At 62.5% G+C, this 20,324-nt stretch overlaps 1 protein-coding gene across 12 annotated transcripts; it reads left to right on the top strand.

Moving 5' to 3' along the window:
• The first annotated feature begins 311 nt into the window (after nt 1–311).
• UBTF (upstream binding transcription factor) lies at nt 312–19,906 on the top strand. Of its 12 annotated transcripts, none has more exons than XM_063354499.1 (22): nt 312–588; nt 4,808–4,923; nt 7,696–7,871; nt 8,158–8,241; nt 8,935–9,090; nt 9,873–9,937; nt 10,532–10,661; nt 11,133–11,243; nt 11,551–11,684; nt 12,102–12,243; nt 12,586–12,627; nt 13,397–13,510; nt 13,705–13,860; nt 14,341–14,496; nt 14,725–14,835; nt 14,925–15,013; nt 15,200–15,389; nt 15,618–15,665; nt 15,901–15,969; nt 16,370–16,516; nt 16,922–17,041; nt 17,478–19,906. In XM_063354499.1, exons 2-22 carry the CDS (start codon nt 4,866–4,868, stop codon nt 17,589–17,591), a joined length of 2,412 nt encoding a protein of 803 aa, XP_063210569.1. In that variant the 5' UTR covers nt 312–588; nt 4,808–4,865; the 3' UTR covers nt 17,592–19,906. The 12 variants fall into 12 exon arrangements, with proteins under 12 accessions (XP_063210569.1, XP_063210572.1, XP_063210568.1 ...); XM_063354502.1 differs by lacking the exon at nt 312–588 and adding an exon at nt 943–1,080; XM_063354498.1 differs by lacking the exon at nt 312–588 and adding an exon at nt 1,049–1,237.
• The last annotated feature ends 418 nt before the right edge of the window (nt 19,907–20,324 follow it).

The raw sequence follows: 20,324 nt of genomic DNA, 5'->3' as shown, positions 1-20,324 counted from the left end.
GGAAGGCGCCGGCGGCCTGGAGCAGCCATAGCGTGCGGGCGGCCTGCGACCGTAGCGTGCAGGCAGCCCCGGCCGGCCGGTAGCGTGCGAGTGGTGGCGGCGGGGTGGCCGGTAGCGAACAGGCAGCCCGGGGCTGGCCGGTAGCGTGCAGGCAGCCCGGGATGGCCCGTAATTTGCAGGCAGCTCGGGATGGCCGGTAATTTGCAGGCAGCTGCCCGGCCGGGATTGGCTGCGGGGAATGACGCCCAGCACAACAAAGGTGGAGTTGGAGAAATTGCATTAAAAAAAATTAAGAGAGAGAGAGAGAGAGAGAGGGAGAGGGAGAAAGGGAGAGGGGAGCGGAGGGAGGGGAGGAAACTGCCCCCCCCGCCCGCCCCGCCGGGGAAATCCCCCACGGCGGCCGTGTCCCGGGGCTGCGGGGCGGGCAGGGAGCGCGGCCCCGCCGCTCCCCGCCGTGGCGGAGGGGACCCACCGGGGCGGGAGGCGGCTCGGCACGGCTTCCCCCCCCCTCTCCGCTCCCCCCCTCCGCTTCCCCCCCCCCCGCTTTTTTTTTTTTTATGCAAACGCCGGGCGAGGATTGTTGCACATGTAAGGAGATTTTTTTTTTTTATTTTTTTTTTTTCCCCTTTCCCCCCCCCACCCCACCCCACCCCCCCCTACCACCACCCCACCCCCCCCACCACCCCCCCCTCCTTTCCCTCCTCTCTCCTTCCTCCTCCTCCTCCTCCTCTTTTTTTTTTTCTTCTCGCCACAGTGTTGCAAAAGCAAAGAGCAATAAAAAACACGGCGGAAAAGCGGCGGGGCGGCGGCGGCCGGCGGTGCCGCTTGGGGAGCGGCGGAGGCTGGCGGCGGACCCCGGCGCTCAGAGCCCGGCTGATTGGAAGAGCAAAACGCAGCGCCATGGAGGCGGGGGGAGAAAAAAAAAAGCGCGATCGTCTCTGCGGGGACTGGAGCGCGTCCACGCCCGGGGCCAGCGCTGCAGAGCTGGCTGCCGTTCAACCGCCGCTTCCCCGCCCCGGCCCCGCCGAGCCGAGCCCCGGCCCCGCCGAGCCCCGGCCCCCCAAAGCGGCGGGCCGGCAGGTACGTGCCTGCGCCGGGGGAGCGGAGCCGCCGCGCCGCGCCGTGCCGTGGCCGCGCCGCCCGGGCTCGCCATTCGCCGCCGCCGCCGCTCCGCCGGCGGGGCTGGAGGAGGCGCTTTGTTCCTCCCCGAGCTCCCAGCCGCCGCGCACCGGGCTCGGTAAGGCGCCGTCGCCACCTCTCCGCCGGGAAAACGGGGCTTTTCCATCCGCCAAAACGGGGTTTTTAGGGATTTTTTTTCTTTTTTTTTTCTCTTTTGCAAAAAGGTTTTTTTTTTTTAAATTTTTTTTTAATTTTTTTTTTTTTTTTCCGCGCAGGCCCCCGCGGGCAGGAAGCCGCCGCCGCCGCCGGGGCTCCCGCCCGCTCCGGGCCCGCTCGGCTCCGCGCCGGCGGGGGGCACCGCGCTGGGGCTCGGGGCGGGGGGGAGCTCAGGGCTCGGTCGGCCTCGCTGTGTGTGTGTGTGTGTCCCCCCCCCTCCCCTTCCCTCCTTTTCCCTTCCCTTCCCTCTCCTCCTCCTCGCTCCCTCCCTCCTTCCCGCTCGCCCTCCCTCCCTCCCCGGCTGCCGCAGCTGGATTTCGGGGGCAGGCTTCCAGCGCTGGGCGGTTGTTTTTCCCCAGCCCGGGTGAGTCCCGCGCCGCGGCGGGGAGCTCGGCGCCGCGCTCCGGCGGGTGCGTGCCCGGGCTCGTCCACCCCCCCCCCCCCCCCACACCCAACCTTCTATCCCCCTCCAACCTTCTGTCCCCCTCCTCTACCCCTTCCCCTTTATTCCTCCCCTCCCCGCTTTATTTCCCCCCCCCCCATTATTTCCTTTTTATATTTTTTTTCCCCCCCTTTTTTTTTTCCGCCTTTCTCCTCCCCCCCCTTCTTTCTTCCTTTCTTCCCTCCGGACCGGGAGCGGGGCTGCAGCCCCCCGCTGGGTGGGTGGGTGTTTCTGGGCTCGAGGAGGGGTCGGGGGGGGGAGAAAGGAGGGGGGGGGGGCGGTGGCGGCGGTGGTGGGGAAAGCGGGGGGGGGGGGGGGATGGATTGGGTAGGAGCCGCTCCCCGGGGGTCGGTGCGGGGAGGTCGCGCTGCCCTCGCCCGGCTCGCTGCAGCTGCCCGGCCGCCCCCCAGCCGGGCATCCCCGCCCCCCCTTCCCCCTCCTCCTCCTCCTCCTCCTTCTTCTTCTTCTTCTTCCCCCAGCGGCTCCGGCGCGGGGCTGGGGCTGCGGCGGCTCGGCTAGAGCTCCCCCCCCCCCCCCTCCTCCTCCTCCTCCTCCTCCTCCTTCCACCACCACCTCCTCCTTCTTCTCCCTCTCCTCCTCCTCCCCCCCTCGCAGCCCGGAGAGGTGGGTTTGTCTCGGCTTTATAACCGCGCCGGCTGCTACGGGTGGAGGGGAAGGAGCGGCGGGCGGAGGCGGGCGCAGCCCGGCCATTGTGTGCCGCGGCGGAGAGCGGCCGAGCCGGCCGGTAACGATGCGGGGAGGGGGGTGGCGGCGGATGGGGAAGCCGCGGGGGATGCGGGGGGGGGGATGCGGGGGAAGGAGCATCGCATCGCTCCGGGAGGCCGGGGGGGGGAGCGGAGAGGGGCCGGGGGAGCGCGGAGCTCTCCGCTCCCCCCCGGCCTCCCCTCCATTGTCTGCCCGGGTGTCGCTGGAGGAGGGGGTGGGGGGGGGTGGCGGCTCGCTGGCGCCCGGGTGGGGAACCGGGGGCGGGAGGGGGCCCGGGGAGGCGCCGCCGGGGCCGCCCGCGCTCGGTCCCACCCGGTTCCTGCTGCCTGGCGGAGGAGGAGACTGGAGCTGGCCCGGCGGCGCAGGGCATGTGCGGGCTCCCCGCCTCCGCCCGACGGCCCGGCCCCTTCCTCCCCCGCCTCCTCCTCCTCCTCCTCCTCCTCCCCCCCCCAGGCGCGGGATCCGGTCCCCCCCCCCCCGGGGGATCCCGCACCCCCCCCACAACCCCCCCACGGGGATCCCTCTGCGCGCGCAGCGCGATCGCCCCCGCCACGCCCCGCCATGATCCGATGGATCCCTCCCCCTGCCGCGATCCCGCCTTCCCACCCCCGGATGGTGCCGGCCGTGTCCGTCCCCCCCGGGGCGATCCCCGCTCCCCGGCAACCCCCCCCCCCCCCCCCCCCGCCCCGTCCCGTCCCGGGGGCTGGTCCGGTCCCACCCACCCCGGGGCGATCCCCCATCCAACCCCCGAGGTGGTCCCAGATCCGTCCCCCGGGGGCTGATTGCCCCCTGGGGAGATCCCCGACTTCCCCCCAGGGTGATCTCCTGTCACCCCCCGGGGGGCTGGGCTGGTCCCACCGACCCCAGGGCGATCCCCCATCTAACCCCCGAGGTGGTCCCAGATCCACCCCCCGGGGCAATCCCCCCCCGGGGTGATCCCCCATCCCCAGGAGTGGATCCCACCCCCCCGAGGGCTCATCCCCCCCCGGGGCAATCCCTGAAACCCCCCCCCCCGAGGCAGTCCCAGATCCGACCCCCTCAAGGGCTGATCCGATCCGTCCCCCCAGGGCCTGGTGGGCCCTGCAGTCCCCGGGGGTGATCCCCGATTCCCTTCCCCGGGGGGGCTGGTCCCCCCCTGGGGTGATCCCCATCCTGCCCCTGGAGGCTGATCCCCTGGAGCAATTCCCAGTCCCCCCCCTGCGGCTTGCTGGGCCCTGCTCCCCCCCAGGGAGATCCCCCATGCCTCCCCCGGGGTGATCCTCCCTTGGCCCAGGGCCAGCATCCCCACCGCGGGACCCTTCCCCAGGTCTCTCCTGGACCCCCCAGGGCTTGGACGGCCCCCCCTCCAGGATCCTCCCCACCAGTGCTGGGATTCCCCCCCAGGCCTGGATTCCCCCTGGGACCCCCCCAGGCCTGGGGCCTGTCCCTCCTTCCCCGGGCCTGCGGCCTGTGCCGGGGGGCCATCCCTCCTCAGGGCTCCAGCCCTGCTCCTCCCTGGGGATCCCCCACAGGCTGGCATCCTGCCCCCCACAAACTCTGGGGTCCCCCCACTGAGGCCTCTCGCCTGCTCCCCCTTTGGAGGGGTCTGGGGGGATCCTTCCCCTAGAGGCCCCCCCTGTTGAAATATCCCCCCCCCGGGTGGTTCTCTCCGCCGCAGGAGGGCCGCAACACCCCCAGGGCACGGGGAGTTCCCCACATGGGCACCCTTCCCTTGGATCCTGGATCCTGTCCCCCCCCCCCGGGGAGGATCTCACTGGACTCGTGGTGTCCATTTCTTTGAGACCCCCCCTTTTCTTTGCGGGGTGACCCCCGCTTTGGGAGATCCCTTGGAGCCCTGTTGTCTCCCTGACCCTGGGATCTATGGATCCCTCCCACCCTGCCTCAGGGAGACCCCCTGGACCCTTCTCCCCTCAGATCTGTGGGGATCCCCCCCCACATGCTGCCCCCTCACCCCAGGGACATCCCACCCCAACCCTTTCTCCCTGCCTACACCTTCCTTTTCTCCTCCCTCTGTGAGGGCTGGGGGTATTGTGCCACCATTCCAGATCCTCCCTCCTCAACCCCCCCCAGGATCTCAGGGACCCCCCCCATGCACCCCTCTTCTCCCTCTACCCCTTTTCCAAAGCCCTCCCAAACCTCGCAGCACTGGGTGTGGGGTGGATCCCAGCACCCCATTCATCTTGAGCGGGGGGGGGGGGGGGGGGGCTGGACACCTGGGTGAGGCCCCCCCTGTTCCCCGTCAGGGGTTGGGGTGCCCCCCCGGCATTGGGGGGGTGCCTAGCGGGGGTCTCCCTTTGCTTGCAGAGCCAAGTGATCTCCGGTAGCGCACGAGGGAGCCGGCGTGGGCGCAGGCAGGTGGAGGATGAACGGCGAAGCCGAGTGCCCTGCAGACTTGGAAATGACAGCTCCCAAAAACCAAGGTGAGTCCCCCCCCCCCCACACTGCCACAGCCCCCCCACACCCCATTCCTACGGGAATACCACAGCTATGGGGCATTTCCTTCTTCCCCATCCCCGAGAAGCATGCAGATGCTCGCGCTGGTGCAGCCCCTCTGGCACACGGCAGCTGGAATGATGCTTTTTTTTGGGAGGGGGGTGTTTTGGGGGGTTGGGGGGAGCTTTTGAAGGGGGGTGGGGCTGGCACAAAGAGGTGCTGCCTTTGCCGTTCACATCTGGGCTGCATTAAAAGCCGGAGCCGTTACCTTGGGCCTCCGGCTTCCAGACCCCGGGATGACATCAGAGGTTCAGCTTTTATTGGAAAAGAGGGAGGAAAACAAGGGCGGGGGGGGGGGAAAGGGACGTTTTATTTAGGGGCAGTCCGCCTGGGTTCTGCTACCTGTGTAAAAACTCCCCGTGTGTCCCCCCCAAAGCTGTGTGAGCACGGTCTGGCCCCCCCCTCACCCCCTGGTCCCCCCCGTTTTTCCTCCCTTGCCGCAGTGGGTTTGTTGCCCCGAGCGAACCCGGCGGGAGCACGTGTCCTTCGCCGGGTCTTGAGCTGGATTTAATTACACCGGGGCAGCTTTCCTAATATAGACCCGGCCCGGCCGATGCCAGGAGAGCCGGGGATAAATTGGTCCCAGGGCACAGACAGCCCCATTCATCTTGGCGGGCGAACTCTGCAATTCCGGTGTTTTTCGGCAAACCCCCGCTGGAGGGAGGTGGGACGGAGGGGACTGGGGGGGCTGAGCGTGGGGTCCCCACTCCGCTGCCAGTGCAGCTTTTGGGAGGTTTCCACACTGTTTTTTAATGTATTTCTGCGGGTTGTGGTTATTTCAGTGGCGGGGTCACATGGGGCCAAAGGTCTCGCAGCATTCCTGCGTTGGAGGGGGGAAACTGAGGCACGGGGTTTGTCGGTGGGGGCGGGTTTTGGGGGCATCTCATCCCCTTCTTCATCCCCACTTCGTTTTTGTGGCTGTGCTGCTTTCGGTTATTTCTCCTGATTTCTGCAAGTAAAATCAGCACCAGCTTCACGGCCCGATTCTGCCTCGTTGGTCCTTGCCTGGGGTGGGGGAGGGAGTCTGGAAAGTGGATGGGAAAAACAGGAAGACAAAATTTTGGGCTCAGTGCCCCCCCATCTCTGTTACTCCCCCAAGGCACTGCAGGGGCTTTCCCATCTCTTTTTGCCCTTCGTGACATTTCGGTGCTCTGAAGCCAGGAGTGTGGAGACACATCCCGAGCCCCTGGGCTCTATGAGCTTTATGGGGGGGCTCTTTCCATCTCCCCTTCCCCCACCCAGTTAATCCCTAACGGACATGATGAGGTAACTGTGGAGACCGTCTGGATCCCAAACTATTCCTGCCTCAATCCCTAGCCTGGTCCAGGAGGTGAATGGGGTGGGGGGACAGGTCGTGGATGTGCTCCCCCAACAGCTGCGGGTCTCACATGTCTTTTAACATCCCTCGCTCGGATTTGGGATTCGGGGGGGGGGTTTGCCCTTTACCAGATGGATTGCAGGGGCAGGAGGCAGTCGTGGTGTTTTTGTGTGTGTGGAGTTTGAGCGGAGGGAGAGGTATTTCTGGGGGCTTGTTTTTTCTTCCTGGGGATGGAGGGAGAGATGCTCCCCTCAAATCCACGGTGGACTACGCTGCCCCCATCTTGCCGGGATACTCTGTGGTCCCTGAGGGGCTCCGAATGCCCTAGTCTTTGCCCTGGCAGTGGCGTGGGGCAAGGAACACCGTGGAGAGCTGGTCCCGTGGCCGGGAGCCCTCGGGCTTGGGTGCCTGTCCCGTGCTGAAGCAGACAGGGCTGCGTGGGCGTGTGGCTTGGGGCTCTGCTCCTCCTCCAGCCCGTCCCCGGGGACCTCTCTTTCCGCTCCCAGGACCCGCTGCTTGTCCCCAGGGCCACCCGTGTTTTGCAGAGCGCCCAGGGCGCCTCTCCCCAGCCCGGCAGTGGAATTCCCCTGCTGAGGAAGCGACCCCAAAATCGGTGCTGGATGGGGCATTCGGTGCTGGGATATCCTTCCTGCTGCCTGTCCTGCCACAGTGCCGCTGCCCATCCCGGTTGCTCCAGGCTTCCTGGCTTTGCCACGTGCCCATCCCACCATCCCGGCAGTTTGTCCGGATGGGAGCTGGGGATGCTCCTCCCGGCACCTCGGGGGATGTTGGGGTGGCATAACCATCACCCCTGCGCCGGCAGGGACCCCACTGCGAGATGGGGGGGATGTGCTGGGCTCTGCCCTCCCCCTCCAGTTGTGTGGTGTCTGAGCTTTGACCTTGGCAGAGGTCACCATGGAGCTAGGTCCCAGGTGATGGCAAGGCTCTCCAAATTGAAGGAAAAGCAGCACTGGGGGGGTTTTCCATTGCTCTGGACACCTCTTTTCCACTTAAAAAGTGGGTTTTCCTATTTCCTTCTTGGCTGGAGAGCACGTCACTCCCGCCTTGCTCTGCAGGGCTTTGCTCCCATAGGAAATATCCCTCTGCTCCCGCACGGTAGAGCCATCGCCTTATCTGATGGTGTACTGGGATGAGCGAGTCTCTCTGGTTTGCACCGAGTGGATTTTCTAGCTTTGCCCGGGATTGTTTTGGCCCGTAGAAAGTTGCTGGAGGGTGATGGAAACAGCCACGTCCCTTTGATCTTTAATCTGGAGAAGGCAGAGCATGTGGAGATGACGTGTCCCGGCGTGTGGTCCGGAGCTGCACGCTGGGAGCTGTAGTCCCCGTGTCCAGCTGCTGAGCCTGTTTCTTTGCTGCTCAGACCGCTGGTCTCAGGAGGACATGCTGACTCTGCTGGAGTGCATGAAGAATAACCTGCCCTCCAACGACGGGAGCAAGTTCAAAACCACCGAGTCCCACCTGGATTGGGAGAAAGTGGCTTTCAAGGACTTCTCGGGGGAGATGTGCAAGATGAAGTGGATGGAGATTTCTAATGAGGTAAGCGGCAGCCGTGCGGGGCTCGGAGGGGTCCAGAGGGACCAAGCATCCCAATGACTTCCCAGGGCTGTTCGAATCACTCATGTTCAACGCCCCGAGTCCTTGTCCCTTAGTGCCGACGCTGCCCCGCTGACGGTGGCATTGCGAACCCCTCGGAGGTGCAGGGACGGGTTGTTTGTGCGGTGGCATCATGAAACCCTGTGGGTTTATGTGGTGCTGAGTGGGGACCTGCTCTGTCCCCTGCCCACAGCCTGTTGATATTTGTGGCCCTTTGTTAACCCCACAGGTGAGGAAGTTTCGGACCCTCACAGAGCTCATTATGGACGCCGAAGAGCATGTGAAGAATCCTTACAAGGGCAAAAAGCTCAAGGTATCGGGCAGGAATTGGGGTCGGGCACTAAAGGGGGACCTCCCCCTTCCCCGGGACGGGGGACTGTCACCCATGTGGCACCCCAGACCCATGTGGCTCTGCCACCAGAGCCCCTGCAGGCACCTCACCACCCGTAATCCCCGCGGCCGGCTGCCCAAGGCTCCGGAGGCCGCGGGCTCTGGGCACGGGCCAAGTCCAGGGTACATTTAATATGGCCGGCTGTATTGCTGGCAGCCTGCGTCCAAGTTTAGTACTGGGGGGGCTGGGAAGCCGCCGTCCTATTCCTGGCCTGCCGGGTCGGGTGGGGTGCTGCTTTCAGACCACTGGCCCGGGGCAGCCGATGCTCTGCCACCGGGAGGTGGATCCCATCCCCTCCTCCTGCCTCAGTTTCCCCTCTTGCAGCACAACCGCTTTGTGCCAACAGCTCTGGGTGGTTGGAGGCTACTTCCGAGATACCCGGCCCTGGGATAGTGTAGTTCCTGGGGAAGGGAGCCCTTGTTCCCACTGTTTTTTTCCCCCCTTGCCTGCAAAGCCAGGGTGTTCCCATTTCAGGGAGCTGGATCACCAGCAGGGCTGGATGGAGGCAGGTCTCCCCCAGTACGGGGGGGAGCTGGGAGCCGGCGGGGTTTGGCTGTGCCCTCCGTGGTGCCACCGGCTCCACACTCAGTATCTGCCGCTCTGCTGTCTCCCCAGAAACACCCCGACTTCCCCAAGAAGCCCCTGACTCCCTATTTCCGCTTCTTCATGGAGAAGCGGGCCAAATATGCCAAGCTTCACCCCGAAATGAGCAACCTGGATCTCACCAAGATCCTGTCCAAGAAATACAAGGAGCTTCCCGAGAAGAAAAAGGTATGGGGCGGGGAGTCAGAAAGCCCCTTGTGTGCCTCTGCGTGCTGGGCTCTGCCTGCCCAGCTCTCCCAGTAAAACCAGCAGAGCCCAGCCTCTGCCTGGTGAGGGTTTAATCCAGTTTTCGATGGGAGAAACCCGGGTGCTTGGTGCTTGTTTAGTCCCGTCAGACCAGTAAGACTTCCCTTCCTTTTCCTGTCCTGGTTCCCAAGATCCATGGGGTGGAGACTGGCTGGGTCTGTCCGTTGGTCTGTCTCTTCCAGACGGACCTGGATGGTGACTTTGCTGTTGGGTGGATCCGTATTTAACGCTGGGGTTAAATCACGCGCCCCGCCGTGGCCACCCTGTCCGAGGGAGGGATGGAGGGGCAGGCTCTGCTCCGAGCGGTGGGAGACGCTGGGAGGAGGAGAGCTGCCCATCTCACCTCTGGCTCCGGAGGTAACCCAGGGCTTGGCCAGAGCCTGGGACAGCATTTTGGGTGCCCCAACTCAGTCTGGGTGGACTTGCCACCAGCAGGAAAGGTCCAGGACACAAATTCCCGCTGTGCCCTCTTGGCCAGGGCTGCTTGGGTGCAGGGAGAGGGGAGAGGTCCTACCTCCAAATCCCTGGCAGGCTGGAAACCCTTAACCGGGAACTCTGGGACAAGTCTCATGGGCTGGAGAGCCCTCCAGTCCCTTTGCGGGGGGTGGGGTGCCTAGGCGTCAGGGTCGACAGGGATGTATCTGCCTGCCCCATCCCCGGCGCTGACATCCCTCTCCACCTCCCTGGTGCCTTTGTGTCCCCAGATGAAATACATTCAGGACTTCCAGCGAGAGAAGCAGGAATTCGAGAGGAACCTGGCGAGGTTCAGGTGAGCGGGCAGCCCCCCCCACGTTTCCCCTCCAGGCAGGCACAGTCTCCTCTTCTGCATGAAGGTCATGGAGGAAGCCCTGATGGGCACTGTGGCTTGAAAGCAGCAGGGAAGGGGAGATGATGGGAAAAAAAAGAGCCAGGAAAAGGTGTCTGAGAGCAGCCCTGCGGCTGGGAGACTCGGTGAGGGGGAGAGAGCGGAGTACCAGCCGCGCTCTGGGGATTAGGGTCTGCAAGGGGAGGACGGGAGCCCTGCCGCTGGCACAGTTAAAAGCTGAAGTGACCACCCCATTCCCCCCAGACGTTCCCTTTGAACATTGTCGCTGTGACCCAGGTGGTTCCTGGCATTCCCAATGACCTGCCGCCGCTCCAGGAATGCGGCCCAGCCCGGTGCAGTAAAGGGGATGCTCGTAGCTGATGCTCCCCCAGGAGAGGCAGACTCGAATCTTTCCTAAAACCCTCTTTCTGCGGGGACCCTCGGTATCTGAGCCCTGCAGCGATGGTTACCCCTTAGCGGGGAGGTTTAGGGGGGGCTCTCCTTCCACCTGCGACCTCCGTAACGCTCTCCCTTCCCCGCCTGCCTACTGGGTTAAAGGGAAGATCACCCGGATCTCATCCAGAACGCCAAGAAATCCGACGTCCCTGAAAAACCCAAGACCCCCCAGCAGCTGTGGTACAACCACGAGAAGAAGATCTACTTGAAAGTGCGTCCAGATGTGAGTACGGTGGGTGGGAGTGCGTGTGAGCGTGAGTGTGGAGGGGTTCTTTACCCCGCTGCTGGGGGGAGAGGAGGGGGAAATGAGAGAAGCATTTTAGCGGGGGGACGGGATGGAAGACACCGCTAGGAGCTCCCAGCAGTCTGGACGGAGGTAAGAAGGGGCTCTGCACATCTGGAAGAGGCTCTGGGGGATACAGACCCCATGTTTTTGCCTGCAAGTTGAAGGGGTGACCACAACCTGAGTCAGGGCAGGAAAGATTTCCAGCACAGACACCCACCTCTGGCCAAGCCCCACACTCGCACGCACCCCCTTCCCCGGCCGCCAGATCGGCTCACAGCCGCCCAAGCTGGGTGCCGCCGGGCCAAGCCGGCAGGCCACACTATTTTTGCCTTTTTTTATTTTTATTTTTTCACTTTTTGTCCTCTTCTTTTTTTGGATTTTACCCCTCTGCCCTCACCTCTGGCTTTGGGTTTTCAGGCCACCACGAAGGAGGTGAAAGAGTCGCTGGGCAAGCAGTGGTCTCAACTCTCGGATAAAAAGAGGCTGAAATGGATTCATAAGGCCCTGGAACAGCGGAAGGAGTACGAGGTAGGGAGCAGCCTCACCCGTTCCCCTCCAAACTCGTCCCTACGTTCACTCTGAGCCACTCTGCCTCCCGGCCGCTAGCCATCTGCGGCTAGCTAGCCTCACCCAATAGCCAGCATGGGGGTTCAGCCAGATCCCTGCAGGTCCCTAGCGAGTCTGAGCACTGCCTCCTTCAGCGACTGTTTGGGGAAGGGAGAAATATCCCTGGGGATATGATTAGGGCGATGGTTGGCTTCTCTTTCCTCCTCCTCCAGCCCCCAGCCAGGCGGGGATCGGAGCTCATCTGCTGACCGTTCTCCGTCCTTTGCAGGAGATCATGCGGGACTACATCCAGAAGCACCCGGAGCTGAACATCAGTGAAGAGGGCATCACCCGCTCCACCCTCACCAAGGCCGAGCGCCAGCTCAAGGACAAGTTTGATGGCCGACCCACAAAGCCCCCTCCGTGAGTACCGTCCCTCCCCGTTTCAGTATGAGCGATGTGTCCCTCTCTGAGCTGTCGGGTTCGTACTAACAAGGAAACTGGGGCTCTGCCTGGCTTTGACAGCCCCAAGAGCATAATTTTCTGATAACCATGGGCATGGGCTGTCGATGACTCCATTAAACTGGGCCTTAAATATACATTAAATACACATTCGCAGAGAATCTGAGTGAGGTTTATGGTGATGCTGCCCTCTGGATTAGGGCATAAACCCCAGCTTTCCTAAAATGCAGACACTTCTGGCACAGCACTTGACTGCCTGGTGCAGCCCCGAGGGCAGCTGGGGGGATCCTGGGGGGCTCTTAGCACCTAGCCAGCTCCACAGAGGGGGCATGAGCCAGGCGAGTTGTCCCTGATGCTGGGTCCCTCTGTCGGTTGCAGGAATAGCTACTCCCTGTACTGCGCAGAGCTGATGGCCAACATGAAAGACGTGCCCAGCACCGAGCGGATGGTGCTGTGCAGCCAGCAGTGGAAGCTGCTCTCCCAGAAGGAAAAGGACGCATACCACAAAAAATGTGATCAGGTGAGAAGCCAAGGATGGACAGACAGGTGGACAGGCACATGGGCAGCAGCGCTGTGGGGAGGGAGGAGTAGGATGGGAGGGTTTGGGCTACAAATCCCACTGCAAATGAGCCCCTCACCCTTTCTCAGTGCCAGTTCTTGTTCTCTTGACCACCAGTTCCTCCTGAGGTCCTCGGTCACCTCCCTTGGTCCTCTGTCTTCCCAGTCCATGTGGGTGGGACCAGCAGATGGCCCGGGTGGAGGATGCTGTTGCCGAGGGGGCTGAGGCCAGGTCGGGGACTGCACAAGGCAGGGATGGGTTGGGGGAATCTCTGTGTGACTGCATGTCTCCATCTCTCTCCAGAAAAAGAAAGACTACGAGATTGAGCTGCTCCGCTTCCTGGAGGTGAGTGATGTGGGGGTGCTGGAGACCCCAAATGTGGGGAGGGAGCCCTGGACAGGGGTTGAGATGGGTTAAACTGCGGCTGAACTAATGCTGCCATCTTCTGCTCCCCCCAAAATGCGGGTTGAACCAGCCGTGGGTGCTGCGCAGAGATGTCTGCACAGGGTCTTGACCCTTTCCCAGCTGCCCTAATGCCTGACCCGGTGTCTTCCAGTTGGGCACTGGGAGGTGGGGATAGGCTCCCCGGGCCGGGAGGGGAAGTGGGGGGTGAGCGGAGGGCTGGTGCTCAAGGGGGAGTTGCTGTCGGCGGCTGCTGCGGTGCGGGCGGCAGCAAGTCTCTCGCTTCCTTCCCTTGGCTGGGGCGTAGGTGGGGGGAGCCGCACCGAGGCTGTCCCAGCGTCGCGCTCGGTCCCCGGGCGGACGTGACGCGGCCCTGGCTGCGGCTGCAAGGGCAGGGGGGTGGAAACCCCAGGGGTGTGCCCGGATCCGGGCACCTGCCCGCCCTGCCGTTGCGGAGAGGAAGCAGATGAGACTGAGCCAGGGAGGGGACAGTGACATTGCCTGGTGAGGGGGGTGACACAGGCATGGGGACACCCAGGCCACCCACTCAGGCTTGCAGTGCCTGATGCTGGCCCTGGCTGGGGTGGCTTTGGGATCAGGACAACGGAGGGCATTAGTTTCTCCCCCTCCCCAGTGTCCCTATTCCCTGATTGCATCAAAGCCTCGTTAGTGTTAGGCCATCTAACCGTGTCTCTCCTCCTGTGCCGCCCAGAGCCTGCCCGAGGAGGAGCAGCAGCGGGTGCTAGGCGAGGAGAAGATGCTGGGCAGCAACCGCAAAGGGGCGACGAGTCCAGCATCCAAAAAGTCCTCACCAGAGACGGGCAAGGTGAGAATGGCAACTGGAGAGATGGGGCAGGACATGGCAGAGACGTGGGATGGGGTTGCTGGCATTTCAGAGTGCTTTCAGGGCTTCGTTCCTTGGTTCTTTCAACATGTTTTTCCTGGGGTTGGAGGCCACCGGTGTAAGGTAGATCCCTCTCTGGGCTCGCCCCCACCCACAGCCCCATGTCCCTCCCGCAGGCCAGCTCAGAGAAGCCCAAACGGCCCATCTCTGCCATGTTCATCTTCTCGGAGGAGAAGCGAAAGCAGCTGCAGGAGGAGCGGCCGGAGCTGTCAGAGAGCGAGCTGACCCGGCTCCTGGCCCGCATGTGGAATGACCTCTCCGAGAAGAAGAAGGTTGGTACCGTCCCCGACCCTTCTCCTCCATCCCTGTCTCTGTTGGGCATCTCCAGCAGGCCGGGGGTACACTGCCTGTCCTTGTCCTGCTGCGACGGGCTTGGCTCATCCCCGGGCACCGCAGCTCGGGGACGATTGTCCCCTGGAGCGTCACAGCTCCGGTGGGCCATCACCCAGGCACTGGTGTTTGCACCGATGAGTGCCACCGACTGTGCCATCTCCCTCTTGTGACCCGGTGGGTCAAAACCCAGCAGCTGAAGAAACCTTGGAGGGTCCTTGAGCCTCAATTTAAAGGCTTGATGTTTTTTCTGGTGGGGGGGGAGTCCTGAGATGTGGGGGTGTGTGGTGGGGGGGCTGCTGGTGCTGCCGTGGGGATGGCACCGGGGGGAAGCTGCAGCGTCCTGCTGCTTGGTGGCCTGGGGGCCTGTGTGCCCGGGGGGGTTGTGCTGCCCCTTCACTGGCACGGTGCACCCTGCGCAGGCCAAGTACAAGGCGCGGGAGGCGGCGATGAAGGCACAGTCGGAAAAGAAACACGGCTCAGACAAAGAGGAGCGCGGGAAGCTGCCCGAGTCTCCCAAGACGGCCGAGGAGATCTGGCAACAGAGCGTCATCGGAGACTACCTGGCTCGTTTCAAGGTGAGGAGTGGGCCAGGAAAGGAGGTGGAAGTGGGATCATCACTCCCACCAGCAGGAATTGCCTTGCACCTTCTCCCTTTCACATCTGAGGCAACAGGCTGGGGCTGGGAGCCATGGGGAGGACGAGGGTCACACCAAGGGAGTGGGTGGTCCGTGGTGGAGCTGGCGGTAGCCCCCTGGTATCTTGGGTTTATCTCGTAACATGATGTGGGGGTTTCTGTGCCACAGAATGACCGGGGGAAGGCACTGAAGGCCATGGAAGCCACTTGGAACAACATGGAGAAGAAGGAGAAGCTGATGTGGATCAAGAAAGCGGCGGAGGATCAGAAGCGATACGAGGTGGGTCTCTGCTCCTTTCCACCCCTTGCCGTGCCCCCGCGGCTGGCACTGACCCCGTCTCCCTGACCCTTTTCTCTCCTCTGGCTCAGAGGGAGCTGAGCGAGATGCGGGCCCCTCCGTGCTCCACCAACTCCGCCAAGAAAATGAAGTTCCAGGGAGAGCCGAAGAAACCCCCTATGTGAGTACCTGGGGTCTGGAGTCCGAAAAGTCGTATCTGGCTAGGCAGCTGGGCTGGGGCAAAAGATCCTGGAGCAGCCTGGACCATGGTGGGATGGTTGGTGGTTCGTGCGTGCTGCTTGTGGACACCCTGGTTCTACATATACAGCATCTGATGCTGTCTCTGTGCTTTCCCTCCCCCTTGCAGGAACGGTTACCAGAAATTCTCCCAGGAGCTGCTGTCGAACGGGGAGCTGAACCACCTCCCGCTGAAGGAGCGGATGGTGGAGATCGGCAGCCGCTGGCAGCGCATCTCCCAGGGCCAGAAGGACCACTACAAAAAACTGGCGGAGGAGCAGCAGAAACAGTACAAGGTGCACCTCGAAATCTGGCTCAAGGTGAGCGTCAGACCCTGACACCCGGTGGGGGGCACTGGGGATGTCCTTGAGGATGCTCAGCACAGTCTGTGCTCACAGCCTGCCCCTGGGCAGCCACCGTCTCCAGACCCTTTTTTGGCATTTTTTAACTTAAAAGGCCTTTAAATAATATAGGTGGGGAGGGGGTACCCTGTGCTAGTCCTTCCCCACTCTGTCCCTGCGCCTTGACAGTCTCCCCTGTTTCTGCAGAGCCTCTCGCCGCAGGAGCGAGCTGCCTACAAGGAACACACTTCCAATGTGAGTATCCACCCAGCACCGCCATAGGGAGGACCAGGGGGGGCTTGGGGCTGGGCTGGGGTCAGGTTGGGGTGTGGGGTGGATAAGCCGAGCTCGGGTGAGCCCCGCAAAGGGGTTCACCCCCGTAGCAGCTCGGCAGTGGGGTTTTCTCTGCGCTGGGCGCTGGGAAGGAGCTGAGCTGGAGCCCTGCAGCTCTAAATGGTTTTGGTTTGTGTTGTGTCCCCCCCCCTTGCAGAAACGCAAGAGCATAGGGAAGATCAGGGGCCCCAACCCCAAGATGAAGCCAACGATGCAGTCCAAGTCGGTGAGTGGAGTCCAAGTCTCCGCACTGGGGACACCCAGCACCCTCCTCCCAGGGGGGACCCAGACCTGGTGCTCCAGGCGTCCTGGTGCTCTCTGCCACCTGCCTTATCGTTGAGGCAATAAACCCTCCGCAGATGGGTGCTCAAAACCCACCCTGGTCTGATTTTGCCCCCGCGCCGCAGTCTATAACATCCACTTGTACCCCCTCCAGGAGCCTTTTTGGGGCTGTTTGTAGCATAAATGGGGAAAAGCTCCCAGGCAAGGTGTTGGGGTAGGAGGCACCTGGTCCTGCTGGGTGGATGGAGGAACCCAAAGGCTGATGGTCAAGGATGGGGAGGTGCACCCATGGGTGCTGGTGTCCCGGGGCACCTGCCCGTGACCAACCCCCTCCCGCCCTGCAGGAGTCAGAGGATGATGACGAGGAGGAAGACGAGGAGGAAGACGAGGACGACGATGAGGACGACGACGATGACAATGGCGACTCGTCAGAGGAAGGCGGCGACTCCTCGGAGTCCAGCAGCGAGGAGGAGAGCGAGGACGGGGACGAGGTGAGGCTGCGGTGGGTGGGTGCCGCGGGGAGGGCAGCGGGGCCGTCCCGGGGCCCCGCTCCGCTCCCGTACCGCTCGCTTTGCCCCCCCGCCCTCACCCTCCTCCGGGGCTGGGGGGGGTGTCCGCACCCGGGCTCAGATAGAACCGTGGCGGAGGAGGTCCTGGGAAGCGGTGGGGGGGACACGGGGAGGCGAAGGGGACCGGGATCCACCCCCCACCCACCCCCAAAACCCCTACCCGGCGTCCCCGGGGAGGGTGCGAGGAGCAGCCGCGGGGCGTAGTTAGGAGCAGCCTCGGGATGTAGAGGTGGGGGTTTGTGCAGAGCCCCCAGTGAGCAGAGAAAAATTCTCCTGTCTTTTTCCTGGTGGAGATACTGAGTCTGGTCTCGGCTCCGTTTGCGCCAGTGTGAATGCCGAGTAAGTCACCAGAGTCAAAGTTTTACACCGGTGCAACTGAAATCAGAGTATGCTGGATGGCGCTGGGGCCAGAAACCGTGTCCGTGCCTTGTGCTCGCCACCGGACAGGTGAGGTGTTTCGACCCCCTCGTTGGTCTCAGCTCACGCCTCTTCCTTCCCCGGCTTTAGAGGGGGGAAACTGAGGCACGAGGCGGGTCGGGTACCCTACCTCGGATCGTGTAGCGAGGCAGTGGCAGAGGTGAGGGTAGGACCCCCGCGCGCTGCTCCAGCACGCTCCCCGTCCCCCCCCACCCCACCCCACGGCACCCCCGAACTGAGCCCTTGCAAACTCACTCCTGCCCCCCGTCCCTCCTCCATCCCCCCCCTCCCCACCCCAGGGTGGCAGCGGTGGGAGGGATGGGGTTGGACCCCCCCCCGTGCCGCAGCGGGGAGGGCGAGCAGGGGGCAAAGGGGGGAAATGATGGATGGCAGTCAGGGTGTCCCCCTTTGCCGTGCCTCTAACCGCCCCCCCCCCCAACCTCTCTGCCACCCCACTCCTCCCTAGAACGACGAGGATGACGAGGACGAGGATGATGAGGATGAGGACGACAACGACTCGGAGGGCAGCAGCAGCTCCTCCTCCTCCTCGGGGGATTCCTCCGACTCCGACTCCAACTGAGCCCGCCAAGCTCTCAGTAACGGCGTTTGGTTTCTCGGTTTCGGTCCCAAAATCCCCCCGCTCCTCAACACCCCCCCCTCAAAAACCTTCCTCCTCATCCTCCTGCCCCCCCCTAGCGAGCTGCAGCCCCCCCGCGGGACCCCCCAACCCGGGGAGCAGGGGCCGGAGGGACCCCTCCGTTGAGCTCACACTACGGGGGGGGGGGAAACAGGGGCCGCTGCCCACCCTGGGCTGGGGGGAGAGGAGGGAGCGAGCGCCGCCCCCCCCCGTTCCTCCCACCCCCCTTTTACTCTCCCCTTACCGAGGGAGTGGAAACGATTTCTTTCTTATTTTTTTGGTTTTTTTGGAGATTTCATTATTTTGGGAGGGTCGCCCTGTCCTCCTCTCCTTCACACCCTCGCTACCAGCTCCGGACTTTATAGAAAGGAAACAAAAAACACACAGGAGAAAAAAAAATCATCCCCCTCCCCCCTTTTTTTTATTAAAAAACCCACAAATGAAAAAAAAAAAAAAATACACCCCCTCCCCACGCAGACCCTCCCGTCCCACCCCAGGCAGCGGGTGCGGAGCATGAGCCGAGTTGCTCAGGACTCAGCCGTTGGGACGATGTCTCTTTTCACCCCCCCCTTGCTCTCTCTGCGCACCTCCCCCCCCCGGTGTCTCGGGGGAGGGGCTCCCCCCCAAAAAAAACCCCCCGACTTGTACAGTCTGGAAGCTGCACCGGGAGCTCACCGGGACCTCAGCATCCACGGCACTTGGGAGCTCCGGCCACGGACCGTGACCATGGAGGGGGGGGGCGGGGATGGATGAATTTGGGAGGGGGGGTGGGGGTGGGAAATGCGTGTGTGTGCGAGCGTGTGTGCCGGCTGCCCCCCCCCCCGCCCGGGGTCCCGGCTGCTCAGCGTGACCAAGGTGGGGGGGAGCGCGGGGGTGCCGCTGGAGCACCCCTCTGTGTTGTCGGTGGTTGTTGTGCCGTTGTATTTTATTTTATTCTTTTTTTTTTTTTTTTTCTTTTTATAAAACGAGAAAGACCCATCTTTTATTTTTTCTTTCCCCCCCCTCCCGTTTCCCCCAACTCCCCCCCCCCGCCTCATTTTCCCCTCCATCTCTGGTGAAGCTGCTCCTCTCCCTTCACCCCAAACCCGGAGGGGGGGGGTGGCCAGCACTTCCCTCATCCCAGTTACCCCGAGTTTTCCCCCCCGGGGGGCGCTTCCCCCTACCCCCCCCCCGGCCATGCTGTAAATATTAGTGCGGTTTGGGTTTATTTTGGGGGGGGGGTCGATGTCCCCCTTCCCCCCCGGGAGGGGGATGGGGCCGCGGGGACTGGGGTGGGTGTGTATGGGGGGGGCCCTGGCAGCCACTGTCGGGGGACTCCCCCCCCCCCAATTTTTTTAAGCAGACACGAGCACCAGCAATCCCACGGCACCTCCCTGCAGGGTTCCCATCCCCCCACCCTGTCGTGTCCCCCCCCCAAAAAACGCCCGGTGCGATTGGGGACCCCCACCCAGACCCCCCCCTCTATGGGGGGGTGGGCCACAAGATTTGTCCCTTCTGTTCCCCCCCCATCCTGTCCCCGGAGAGGAGCTGGGCTGGGGGACAGGATTTGTGGGGGCCCCAGGGAAGGGGGTGGGGGGCAGCTTCCCCCCCCCCCCCCCCCGGCTGGGGAGGCTGAGTGGGGGCTTTTTCTCTCATGTGCTTTAATTTAGCCATTTTTCACTTCACCCGAATCTCAGCCCTATGGGTGGCTGGGGGGGGGGCAGAGAGGGGGGCCAAGCTGCAGGTTTGGGGGTTTTCTGGCTGCAAGGGGGGGGGGTCCCACCCCCCCCCCCCCCCAGCACCGACCTCCCCCAGGTTTGCTGCTCTCAGTGCCCCAACTCCGACTCCTTGCCTCCCCCCACGAAAAAAACCCCAATTGGGGACCCCCCTCAATCACACCCTCTCGCCTCAAATCGGGCTGAAAAACCACCATTTTGGGGAAAATGACCCCAACCCCGGGGTGTGGGGTGTGGGGGGGGTGTTGAACCCAAGTGCCCCCGCACGGACAATCCCCCTGTGTCCCCCCTGGGACCGGGGCCCCCAAGAGAACCCGGCCGGCGTGTGCCCCCCCCCTCCCCCCAATGTCCGTCTGTCCGTCCCTCTGTCGCCTCACAGCCCCGCCCCCCCCCCCCCCCGCCTCTATTTGGGATTTTCCTTTAATTTTCTTCCCAATTTTTAATTCCCGCCCCCCCATCCCCTAAGGGGAACCCATCCCTTTTTTCTGCTGAATGTACCCAGCACCCGTCGTGTTTTAGTGGATGTGTTTTTAGTACAAAAAAAAAAAAAAAAAAAAAAAAAAAGGGCAAAAAAAAAAAATCTTTTTTTTTTCTTTTTTTCTGTTTTAAAAAAAGAAAAATAATAAAAAAAAAATTAATAATAAAAAATGAAAAATTCTTACAGCGCCGACAATTGGGGGAAAAGGCGTTTGCGCTGCAAGAGAATTGAAGCTGAGTGCATTTTGGCACTGCCACAAAAACCCGGGATCCTTTAGATGGAAGTTCTTGTGAATTACATTAAAAAAAAAAAAATAATAAAAAAAAAAAATAAAAAAAAAGCAACAAAAAAAAAATCATCTTTTTTTTCTAATATTTAAAGAGTGTTTTTTGTAGGTTTAAAAAAAAGACAAAAAAAAAATTAAAAAAAAAAATAAAAATAATAATCCCGACTTGGAATTTGTACGGCTGAGCGGGACGCGGG

The sequence above is a fragment of the Chroicocephalus ridibundus genome, chromosome 17 (assembly GCF_963924245.1).
Source record: "Chroicocephalus ridibundus chromosome 17, bChrRid1.1, whole genome shotgun sequence".
Lineage (NCBI taxonomy): Eukaryota > Metazoa > Chordata > Aves > Charadriiformes > Laridae > Chroicocephalus > Chroicocephalus ridibundus.
This window is presented reverse-complemented; position numbering and strand designations above follow the sequence as displayed.

What these genes read in the sequence shown, in the direction of transcription:
- UBTF (XM_063354499.1), top strand. Translation starts at nt 4,866, where the DNA reads ATGAACGGCGAAGCCGAGTGCCCTGCAGACTTGGAAATGACAGCTCCC. An exon ending in ACCACAAAAAATGTGATCAG is followed by an intron (nt 12,244 to 12,585) that starts GTGAGAAGCCAA and finishes ATCTCTCTCCAG; the next exon opens with AAAAAGAAAGACTACGAGAT. An exon ending in ACTACCTGGCTCGTTTCAAG is followed by an intron (nt 14,497 to 14,724) that starts GTGAGGAGTGGG and finishes TCTGTGCCACAG; the next exon opens with AATGACCGGGGGAAGGCACT.